The following is a 12278-nucleotide window of genomic DNA, read 5'->3' on the forward strand; positions in this document are numbered from 1 at the left end:
GCTCACCACACTTGAGTTATTTTGGGCCAGGCACTGACTCTCCACCTAACTTACTCTCAGGGTTGTTGCAAGGATAAAATGGAGAGAAGGTCTATGTAAGCTGCCTTGGGCTCTTTGCAAGAAGAAAAAAGACAAGATATAAATGTAAGAAAAATATTTAAAAACAATTAGGGGTTAACCCACATGAGCCTGGCATGTTGTGCAAACTGGGTCAATATGTTTATCCTGTCTACACATTACACACACACATAATTTTAAGCTCTGTATACCCACCCGGGTAACTACTTCATGTATCTGATAAAATGTGCTCTGTCTCACAAAAGCTGATAGTGCAGGAAATGTGTTAGTGTTGTTAAGGCAGGGATAAGGAAACTTCATGCTTGAAGAATCTACCTTGTGTGTATTATTATTATTTTACTTGAGGAACTGGAGTTGGGTAAGGAACAGTGGCTCAGGGTGGGTGGGGGTCATGCATGGAAAAAAATGGAATCTCTGACCCACATGCTCAGTCCAAGAGTTCATTTTCAGTACCCAAACGGAGTTCATGGTCCTTTCACATAAAGAACCAATCCTGGTTTCCCCCCCAAAAAACTTTGTTCATTTCAGGAGCTTAATTTGGAGAGAGATTTTTTTTTAAAAAAAGCCTTAGCTGTTGCTAAAATAGAATGACAAGGAAAGATGTAGCAGTGTGGGTCTGGATATCAAAAATTGTTCCCCAAATTACGATATGTGTGAACCTAAAAGGTATTTTCATTGAGCTGTCCAGTACAACCCCCAAATCTCTTGGTTAATCACCACTAGCTTGGATCCCAGCCCTGGATTAACTTTTAAGCAATATAAGCACGTGCTTAGGGGCACCAGAGTACCGATACCATAGCTGTAGCCATCTAATTTTAAGGAATTCCAGAGTCATAGAAAGGTCCTAGCGGCATATTTTTTCTGTTGCCCTAGTTATAAGTAAGTAATTGTCTTATATTGCTTGCTGCAATTTAGTGTTAAATAAATATACTTTTAAAACAGTTTATATTTAATATAGTTGTGTGTTCTGGGGTGGGGGATGGCCTTGCAGAAAATGGAGTTTTTAATGTCTTATTTCACCTTCAGCACTTATTGAGTCTTACTGGCTAAGCAATGGAAGGGCCAAGAGGGCACCGTTATGGGGCTGTGCTTAGGGCATCAGCTGGCCTGAATCCGGCCCTGTTCGATCCCATCAGTATATACCTGAAGTACAGATGTTTTGCCCCAACATGCATCACTTTACACTTGCTTACATTAAAATGCATTTGCCATGTTGATGCCCACTCTCCCAGTCTGGAGAGATCCTTTTGGAGCGCCTCACAATCCCTTTTTGTTTTAAACACCCTAAATAATGTGGTGTCATCAGCAAAGGTGGCCGCCTCACTGCTCCCGCCTAATTCCAGATCATTTATGAGCAAGTTGCTTTATGAACAAGCATGGGTCCCAAAACAGTTCCCTGTGGGACCCCGCTGGGAGAATTTATTCCCACTCTCTGTTTTCTGTTCTGAACTAGCTGCTGATCACAAGAGGCCCTCTCTTTTTATTGCATGACTGATCCGTTTGCTCCGGGTCATCTTTGGTGAGGGGCTTTGTCAAAGGCCTTTTGGAAGTCCAAGTCAGCCATGCCTACCAGATCCCTATGATGACTGGCACTCTCAAAGAATCCACGTGTGGAATGACACTCTCAGAGAAGTCACACTCCCCTTCCTAAACTTCCCCCGCGACCCCCATCCAGGGTTGGCGCTACTATAGAGGCCACTCAGGTGGCCGCCTAGAGCGCCAAGCTAAGAGGGATGCTGGGCGCAGCACTCGCACACGTTGGCTGTGAGCCGGCCCGACCCGAGGATTCAGCTGGGCCTGGGCGGGTAAGATGGTGCCCCGTGCCCGCCCAGCCAAAGCGAAGCCAGGGACGCTGGGGTGGGGCGGCTCTACATTCGGACTTCCGCCCTCCCAGAGCTGCTCTAGCTATAACGCCTCTCGGAGGGCAGCTTCTGGGCGAAGTCCGAATGTGGAGCTGCCCACCCTCCCCTCCACGTCCCTGGCTTCGCTTTGGCTGAGCGGGCACGGGGCGCCATCTTGTCAGCATGAGGGAGACGCGAGGCAGGGGGCGGGGCTCAGTTCGCTCACTGTCGCAAGCGGCTGGGCCTCCAGCACCCACCCCAGCGCTGAAGAAGAAGGGGAAGGAGGAGGAAGAGGAAGAAGAGAAGGAGGAAGAAGAAAGCAAGTACCAGGAGGTGGAGAAGAAAGAGAAGCGAGTAAGGTAAGACTGAGGTGTGTGTGTGTGTGTGAGAGAGAGAGAGAGAATATATGGGTGAATGGGGTGCAGGGGGTCTTTGAGTGAATGCATGTGTTCATGCGTGTGTTTGTTTGGAGTGAGTGATGCTGAGTGTGTGTGTGCACGCGTGTGAGTTGGGGGGGGGTGATTTGGAGGTGATATTCCTATTAAATAATGCATTTTAGACCCAGAGACGTTCCTTTCCAATTTGTTTGCTATAATTGGCATGACGTATTTCTTGCACTTTCAAATAAATTCAGCAGTTTCAAGTTTTGTGCTTCTTATTTTTTCCAGGAAACATCTGTTCTTAAAAATCAACGTTGGCATTTTTTTGTGGGGTGGTGGTGGTGTTGGTGAAAGTAGCTCACGTTGCTTAGGGTGCAAAATAGTCTGGCACCAGCCCTGCCCCCAACGCTGCCCTTTGCCATCCGCCCGCAGAGGGGGGGGTCTCTCCCCCCTCCGTCCCCTCGTTCCGGAAGAGCCTGCCGTCCATCAAGAGGCCGGGGGTGGGGGTGTCGCTGTCGCTTGCCTTCCTGGACGCGCGCGCGCTTTGCTTTGCGCTTTGGAGCGGCCGCCGACGCTTCCCACCCCAGCAGCGCCTCTCGCGGTCGCGCTCGCGGCTCTTCTCTGCGTCGGAGGCGGCGCCTCCTTCTCGCTCCGTGCTTGGCTTCGGCCCGCAGCTGGTGGCGGAAGTGAGAGAGCCGGCCATGGCGCAGGGGAAGCAGAAGTTCCAGGCGCGCAAGGCGGCCGCCTCCGCGGGGAAGAAGGCGGCGGTTGCCCGGGGGCCGCGCAAGGGAGGTACGGAGGGGAAAGGGTGACTGCCGGGCCGGGAGCCGGAGTTGCAAAAAAGAGCGAGCGAGAGCGGTCTTTCCGCCAGTTCTGAGGGGGAGAGGATTTTGTGCATGCTCAGAGGGATTGCGGATATGCCAAAATGCTCTCCTCTTTGCCCATGTGTCCGCTACACCGTCAACATGGGAGATTTAGGGCGCAATCCTATGCGCGTTCAGACAGGCAGGAGTCGTACAAAGGTGGGGCTGCCTTTGAAAACGGTCCAGCTGGTACAAAACAGAGCAGCCCGTTTACTAACAGGGACTGGCCGGAGAGACCACATCACGCCAGTCCTTTTACAACTTCATTGGCTGCTAGTCCAGGTCCGGGCCTGATTCAAAGTGCTGGTTTTAACATACAAAGCCCTAAACGGCTTGGGGCCAGGTTATTTGAAGGAACGCCTCCTCCCATATGTACCTGCCCGGACCTTAAGATCATCCACAGGGTTTCTTCTCCGTGAGCCCCTGCCAAAGGAAGTGAGGCAGGTGGCTACTAGGAGCGGAGCCTTCTCCGCTGTGGCACCCCGGCTGTGGAATGAGCTCCCCAGAGGTTCACCTGGCGCCTACACTGTACCCTTTTCGTCGCCAGCTGAAGACCTTTTTATTTTCTCAGTATTTTAACACCTAAATTTAAACTTTACTGTTTTAATTCTGTATTTTAATCCTATATCAATTTCTGCTGTGTGGTTTTATCCTGGTTGTGCTTTTTATATTGTATTTTGTGTTTGGGTTTTTAGATTGTTGGATGTTTGATTATGTTTTTAATGGTTTTAATTTTTGTGAACTTCCCAGAGAGCTTCGGCTATGGGGCAGTATAAAAACGTAATAAATAAATAAAAATAAAAAATAAATAAGCGTGCCCCAGCCATGCCTACAGCAGGACTGGCTGGAGCATACAGGGGGTTGTAGGACTTTCATCTGTCTAAATGTGCACAGGATTGCGCCCTTCGTGAAAAGAGAATTTATCCACTCTGTGTTGGCTTCTTCTTGCAGGCCGTGTAATTGCTCCCAAGAAGGCTCGTGTGATCCAGCAGCAGAAACTGAAGAAGGTGAGCTGCCCCCCCTCTTCTCTATGCCAAATTCTTGAGGAAGCAACTCCAGAGGAAGCAACTCGCTTTTTTCAGTAGTTGAAGGTTGTGCTTTTTGAGCACATGTTGTTTGCTATTCATTCAGTGGCTTCAGTGACATAGAGTGCTTTTTACCAGTAGTGATGGCCAGCAGTTTGCATGGCTTTAAAGGGGGTTGGATAAATTCCTGGAAGAGAAGGCTATCAATGGCTACTAGCCCTGATGGTTATGTGCTACCTCCAGTATCCAAGGCAGTAAGTCTGTGTGCACCAGTTGCAGGGGAACGTGGGTGGGAGGGTGCTGTTGCACCATGACCTGCTTTGTTGGTCCCTGGTCGACAGCTGGTTGGCCACTGTGTGAACAGAGTGCTGGACTAGATGGACCCTCGCTCTGATCCGGCATGACTCTTTTTCTTAAGTTCTTAGGTTCGCTGGGGTAGGGAAGAGGATTTCACCCTTCCCTACCCCGCAGCCCTGGTGCTTCAAAACCACCAGCAGCTAGAAAACAGCAATTCTCTCCACATGGTCTGCAGGGAAGGGAATTGTATCATCTTTGTATACAGTATTTTAGTTGAGATAGAAACAGGTTCTCTACAAGGCCTGAAAATGGCATGGGAGACTAATTTTATCATAACGTTAAAATCACTCCACTGGCTGCCAATTAGTTTCTGGGCAAAGTATAAAGTGTTGGTCATTACCTTTAAAGCCCTACACGGTTTGGGTCCAGGTTACCTGCAGGATCGCCTTCTCCCATACAGTCCGCCCCGCACACTCCGGTCCTCTGGGGAGAACTTACTTCAGTCAGCTAAAACTAGGCTGACATCAGTTTCCCAGAGGACCTTTTCTTCTGTCGCCCCCAGATTGTGGAATGGCCTGCCGGAGGACATTCGTAAAATTAACTCTGTGTGATTTTAAGGCAGCTTTAAAGACTAGCCTTTTCCAGCAGGCTTAGCCAGATCAATGTAAATCAAGAATTTTTAAGATGTATTGATTCCTGTTCTAATGTTGTTCCCCACCTCGATCCAAAGGGAGAGGCGGGTAAGAAATAAATATATTATTATTATTATTATTATTATTATACCAGATAGCCAATGGAATCAGCTTTGGTTGCAAAGACCCTATAAAGCAGTTAAAGAAACAGCCCTGAAGACGCTGCATTGATGGCATAGAACCCCAGTGAAAATAGCTCACATCACTTCAGATAGAAATTGATTGTTGGAGGGGGTGTTCCATAAGAGGCATTTATGATCATCCCAACTGGGAATGCCTGCTGGTTGAACAGTTTGGGCATGTACTACATCAGGAATTATTATAGATAACCAAGGAACATATTCAGTTTTCCCCAGAACTATTTTTATTATCTCTGTTTTATAATAAGAATGAACCTATTGAAGCCAAACAATTAATAACTTTTTTAACAGCAGCTGCGAGACAGACAGTAGCACAGCAATGGAAAAAAATTGAATAATTTAGACAAAGAGGCATGGTATAAAAATATATGGTCTACCACCGCAATTTGTGAAAAAATAACGCATAAGTTACGGTTACTACAAGACAAAGATGAGCCACTAGCATTTAGTGTTACATGCTGGGAGTTCATTTTACATACAGTAGATTCTGAGTTGCTGACATACATGCTGACCGTAGCTAAGGAGATATGGAACGTGTGAACATCATAAAACTTCCAATATAGAACAAACTTATTGTAATATCAAGACTTTAAAAAGGTAATAGGGGAACTATGCTTCACTCCATTATTTTGTTTGTGGGTGGGAGTGTGTGCACTTCTTACATTTATTGCCTAAGTGCATTTTTGGTGGGGTATATTATATTGTATGTGATATGTTGAATACATGAAGTAATCTCTAATAAATATTAAAAAAGAAAGAAAAAGACCTTCCCTCCCAACAATCCCATCTCAGTGGGGAACAAGGGGAGGTTTAAACCTCTCCATCCCTACCTGCTGAGAAGGGGCTCTATGTGTTTGTGCACCTAAGTTGGTACCACATATGGCCCTTGTAGCCAAAAAGGTTGCCTACGCCTGCTCTAAGCAAATAAAATACAAAAATAAATCCACCCTCCCAGGGGGTTCCATCCAAGCCTCAGTGGCGCACCTGAAAATTGGGATATTTCAGGTACATACCTGCTTAGTTGTCATCTTCTGTTTTGTATAAACTCAGGCATGCTCTTTTCTCCCCAGAATTTGGAGGTCGGCATCCGTAAAAAGATTGAGCAGGAGGTGGTGATGAAGGCCAGTGCTAAGCTACCCAAGAAACTGAGCGTGCTGAAGGCCCCTAAAGCAGAAGCCAAGAAAGAGCCTGGCCAGTCCAGCAAGTCTTAGCTGTGATCTGTGCACCTGGGCGTGTGTCTCTGGGCTGTAAGACGCCCCTGCATGACTCTGTCCCCTTCATCTGCATTGTCAGGAGTTCACAGGGCCTGTAGATTGCTCAGTGTGGCGGTATTTCTGTTGGGGAAGACGAAGCGCTTTTCTTTCGCACAAGAATCCACATTCTTTTCGCACAAGAATCCACATATCGTTTCCCCAAATTAGGAGAGGAGCTTCAGTTTTCATCTCTGCCTTGTAGGAAGTTGATTTTGTTCAGGACTCAGCAGTTTTCCTATTTTATATTTGGATTTGTTTTGTCTTTAATGACTTCAGTGGAAGTCACCCTCTTACGAACTTAGTGTTGGACTGGGCAGAGTTTTTAGCAGCTACTGGAGGCTGCCATTTAATCTGGGGTTTCAGCAGCACCAGGTTAACGGAGTCAGACTAGAAGTCAAAATCTCATACCTGCATGCAAAAGCGGATTGGGATTTGCCACACACATACACGCACCTCATGTTCCTTCCTGATATTTGCATGTTGGATTTAATGTAGGCCTATAAATATAGAATCCAATGCACATAGGCCTATCTTTGGGGTCTGTATAGTTTTGCATGGATTAAGCCTACGCTCATTTAGATTTGCACGTATAGGCTTGGAGCCCAACGTTTGTATATCAGGTAGGCGTTGGAAGGCTAGCATGACCCCAATTCGCCATTTGTGTATTGGACTTGAATGTCTGCCTAAGACTTGACTCAGTCTGATCGAGAGCCAGAGATAGCAGCTTGAGCTTCTGGATCTTAAATGTTCCTGGAAACTATCTTGGTTTACTCACACTTCTGTGTTTGTGAATTATCTTGAGGAAAGGGTCCCTCTGTCTCTCTCTGCTTATACTTATACTTCTGATCAGTACAAAGGGCTAGTAATGTCTTACTGCTTGTCCCTCTTACAAAGCTTCAAAAAAAATATGTGCAGAACGTCTCTGGAGGCTCCTTCATACTCTTTCCATATGTTTGATCCCACGGCAAAGCACTCTTGAGGATGAACCTCTAGTTAAGGGACATTTTCAGATCAGCAATTCCAAACCTAAAGTATTTTTTAAAAATTAAGCTGTTCCTGTAAACAACTGTAAATGTTTGTTTTGTAACAAAACTGTCTTTGCACAGCTTTTAATAAATTTATTGCCTGAGAAGTGCATTCTTCACTAGATGAACAGTTTTTTTCCAGCAGTTCTGTTGATTACAGTGTTTCACTAGCAATGCTCTGAAACAATAGCCGGTGCTCTGTTTGTGGCTTCCCAGGGGCGCCTGGTTAGCCACCCTGGGAAAGAGGATTCTGGGTTAGAGAGGCCTTCAGTCTGATCCACCACAGCTCTTCCTATGTTCTTAAGTGGTTTATGAACACACAGGATGTGATTTAGCCAAACGTCAATTACAAGCCCTGTTGGCGAAATATGTTTGAATACCTTCTGTTGAAATCAATGGGAATTGAACCTTCTTATTTGGATTAATTGTGACTATTTCTCCCTTTTTTCCTTTTTTTCTTGTTTTTGTCATGTATTTTAATGTGATGCAACCAGGAGTCCACAATTTCACTCACTGCGGCACATCTTCTGCCATCCTCTAGCAAGTGTGATGAATCCTGGGATTCTTTCTAAAACGTGTAACTAGTAAGAAGGGTGAGGATTGTCCCCACAGTTGCACTGTGCTTCAGAGATGCCCATTGCAAGTGCAGGAATGATCCCAGGGTGAAAGGAAACCTGAGTTTGTTTTGTTTTTTGAAACACCAAAATAATGAGATACCTTCCAGCCTAGAACCTGTGTTTGCACTGTGCTGCTATGCAGCCCGGCTCTGTAAAGAATACCCCCTCCCACAAGACCCAAGGCTGAAATTAAGGAAGGGAGCATTTTGGAGGTACAGCTCAAGTTCAGGGACAAAGTCTTGCTCCTTGGGTGTGGCACAGGATCTTCACAACCACAAATTTTAGGTTGGTCACCTTGGCTAGCCAAAATGTGTGGAGCCCTGAATGCAACATGCTTTATTTGATGTGCTCAGAAGTAAAATCCATATTAACCAGGGATCTAATCAGGACTACATGCTCATAAAAATAAAAATGTTGTGTTCAAACATTCTAAATTATATACCAAGAAATGCTGTGACATGAATAAATTATGCAAAATGAGCAAATTCGCATAATTCCCTGTTTGGCATAATTTCTTCTGCATTGTTTACATAATTTATTCTGGTTGTACAGATCTTTTAGGATAGGCAAACAGCTGTGTCTGGATGGGTCATTTCCTGGTTCCCACTGAGAAGCTATTTTTAAATATTCCCAGGGACTGAAGTGAGAGCTGCCCATAGACATCAATGCAGAAATCCCCACATTTAATGTAGCTGGGACTGAGTACTAGTATGTTGTTCTCTTCCCTCACCACCACGGAGAAAAATAAAACAGCCTGATTCGGACTGAGCATGCTGACTATGTGCATGTGTGTGATTGTGGTGTGTGTGTGTGTGTGATTATTTATTTATTTATTTATTTGATTTCTATACCGCCCAATAGCCGAAGCTCTCTGGGCGGTTCACAAAAATGAAGATGGGAAGATGGAATGGGTGGAACCCTGAACAGAAACACTCCATGCTGCAACATTTTGTTTCAGTGCCCCGCTTGTGTGTGTTTGCAGCCATAAGGGGTAGAAACATGTTTTAAAGGAAACATGTTTCCGCTGTGGCACCCCGGTTGTGGAATGAGCTCCCCAGAGAGGTCCGCCTGGTGCCTACACTGTACTCCTTTCATCGCCAGCTGAAGACCTTTTTGTTCTCCCAGTATTTTAACACTTAATTTTAACTTAAATTTAAATTTTACAGTTCTAACTCTGTATTTTAATCTTATATCAATTTTGCTGTGTGGTTTTATCCTGGTTGTGCTTTTTAATACTGTATTTTGTATTTGTGCTTTTAGCCTGTTGGTTGTTTTATGATGGTTTTAATTTTTGTGAACCGCCCAGAGAGCTTCGGCTATTGGGTGGTATAAAAATGTAATAAATAAATAATAAATAAATAATAAATAGCCACCTTAAAGTTGAGATCCTCAGGAAGTAGAATTCTGCACCCAACATAATATTTTGTGGGTTTTCTTCACTCCCGATCTTTGAGGGTGGGGTAGAGGGTACGGTTACATCTGTGCAGGTTCGATGGATTGTCAAGCCATATAGCAGAGAAGCCCAACCTCCAGGCCATGGGCCTAATTCTGTCTGCAGAGTGTTGCGCAACATCTGTGGGATCCTCCCCAAGGCCTCGTCCCCTGACCTGGGAAGAAGAAACCCCGTGTTACCTCCAGTCTCTGATCAGGAATTCCCCCACGCATGGTACAACCTCTCTCTGTGTGGGGGGGAGGGAGTGGTGTGAAAGGGGATCTCTTTGTTAACATGAGTTTCCCCCCACTCAGCTGGGGATTGCAGGCATAAAGCATCCCTACTGGTGCCTTGGTAACTGGTGGAAACTAGGATAAGGTGGAGCCTGCACAGAAGAAAGGGGCAGGATCCATGCAGCATAGCCCCACTCTTGCCCTTGCTTTGGATCAAGGTGCTGATGCAAGACTGGGAATTGTCCATCTCTGTGTTCCAAGATCAGTCCTCTGGTTTCAACATAGCCCTGCCTCCTGCCTCTCCACCCCGGGGGGAGACCTGACCTGATCCAATCCCACCAAGGACAGAGGAAGTCTCTGGACGCTAAACTCTTTTGTTTTATTAAGATGGGGGGATAATGCTGTTTCAGAGGCCAGTTTTGGGGAGGGCTGGAGCAGCAGGTAGATAAGAATGTGGAGAATGGCTCTGGTGAATGGAGTAGCCTGAGATCAAACAGTTGCCTCCAAAGGGGAGCTAGAGACGCCAGTAAACAAATGTTGGATTCCTTCTGATCCCTCAATGTCTGTGTGTATCATACACTTATAGGGGCGTGTCAGCTGCTTATGCACACACCCAAGGGAGAAAGGAAAAGGTGCTTCAGTGGGAAAATCTGTTGGGTCTCCTATGTTGCACGTGCAGCAAAACATAGCAGAGATACAGCATAGAGGAGAGTGATTTGCTGATGGCGATGCACTTCTGAGAAAACCATTAATCTTTTCATCTGTGTGTGTGAGCATGCACGTGTGCGGACATGCACACTCACCCCCATGGACTAGGAAACAAATAAGTTGCTGGCCTACCTTCTCTGCCCTTTGCTGAGAGAAATTTGCAGGTAATGGGTTCTTTGGTGTGAATGCAAGTTGGATTCCCCACCCCACCCCACTCACCCCATGTTTAATCTGGGCCATAATAAAATGTCCCTGGGTGGATTACATAAAGTGAAAAGAATGTAAAATACCAAAAGGGAAAAGAAACCAACCGAAGGTCCAGGGAAAACAATTTAAAATCATCTATAAAATCTAAAAGGCTGGGAGAAAAAGAAAGGCATGTGCAGAAAAGATAGAAGGGTAGGTGCCAGGCTGGCCACTTTGGGGAGGGTGATTCATAAACAGGGTGCCACAACTGAGCAGGCCCTGTCGCTTCTAGCCAACTGCTTAACTTCCTTTCCACGGGGCAAGCTCTAAATTAGGGTCCCCAAAAGTTTCCTAGCTGTGGCATGTCTGCCACACCCAAATTAAAACTAAAAGCACACTTAGAAAGCTGTGTAAGAAGCACCCCCACACACACACTGTGCACACCCCTGCTCTGGACAGGAAATTTTGCCCCACCTCTGCCGAGAATGGGAGCTTTCCATCACACACACACCCCAATACAGAGATGCCCCTTAACTATCTCTTCTCCCACTTGATTGAAAGGAGGCATGCCCAGGGCAGAGACTCATTCAGAGATGCAACAGGGAGCCTCTTGAGAACAACTAACTGAGATAAATCTTTGTGTTGGGAATGACTGAGCGGTCCCATTTTCTGCAGCAATTGGGCAGAATTAACCTTCCTGAACAGAGGCGGTAGGAAAGAAGCAAGGCCAGAGCACTGAGCCATCCACAGGCACACTTAGGCAGCTCCCTGTGTGGATGGTTATTTTGAGCTCACCTGGGCCTTGAATTACTCTGTTTCTTATGGCACACCAGTGGTTCACTACTGTGATCTGGCACAGAGTTTGGGCCCAAAGCTTCTGATGGCTGAGCATTAGGAGACTTTCCGCTGTGATGACCAGGAGAGGTCACTGTTGGAGACCGAATATTGGGTTTAGGCAAGCTTCCTTTTGGAACTGAAGGGAATGGAATGGAAAGATTTCCCATCTATGCAGCTGTGTGATGTGTCTATTTGCCACATGGATCCATTGATTCGTTTCCAGAGCAATCTTGGGGATGGGGTGGGGGTGGGGGAGGCCTGTCAGCTTGTGCTGTCTGGGGCACAAGGTGTGTGTGTGTGTGTGTGTGTTGTGTGTGTTTCCACTCTTTCCATTTTTTAGCTGTTTCCCTCCTAAAATCAGTATGCCAGATCCAGGGAGTTGTGCATAGAAAAGGGAATTTCAGCAGGTGTCATTGGTATATATAGAGAACCTGGTGAAATTCCCTCTTCATCACAACAGTTAAAGCTGCAAGAGCTATGCTAGAGTGACTAGATTTAAAAGAGGGCAGGGCACCTGCAGCTTTAACTGTTGGGATGAAGAGGGAATTTCACCAGGTTCCCCATATATACCAATGGCACCTGCTGAAATTCCCTTTTCAATGCAACTGTTAAAGATACAGGAGCCCTGTCCTCCTTTTCATATGGTCACCCTAGGCATAAGCATTTCTGGA

At 46.1% G+C, this 12278-nt stretch overlaps 1 protein-coding gene across 1 annotated transcript; it reads left to right on the forward strand.

Annotated features, from left to right (window-relative positions):
* The first annotated feature begins 2925 nt into the window (after nucleotides 1–2925).
* On the forward strand, nucleotides 2926–7706 carry C3H19orf53 (chromosome 3 C19orf53 homolog). Its single transcript, XM_063119329.1, has 3 exons — nucleotides 2926–3091; nucleotides 4114–4169; nucleotides 6387–7706. Exons 1-3 carry the CDS (start codon nucleotides 3001–3003, stop codon nucleotides 6525–6527), a joined length of 288 nt encoding a protein of 95 aa, XP_062975399.1. The 5' UTR covers nucleotides 2926–3000; the 3' UTR covers nucleotides 6528–7706.
* Nucleotides 7707–12278: the final 4572 nt, after the last annotated feature.

This window comes from Elgaria multicarinata, chromosome 3, assembly GCF_023053635.1.
Source record: "Elgaria multicarinata webbii isolate HBS135686 ecotype San Diego chromosome 3, rElgMul1.1.pri, whole genome shotgun sequence".
In the NCBI taxonomy this organism is placed as follows: Eukaryota; Metazoa; Chordata; class Lepidosauria; order Squamata; family Anguidae; genus Elgaria; species Elgaria multicarinata.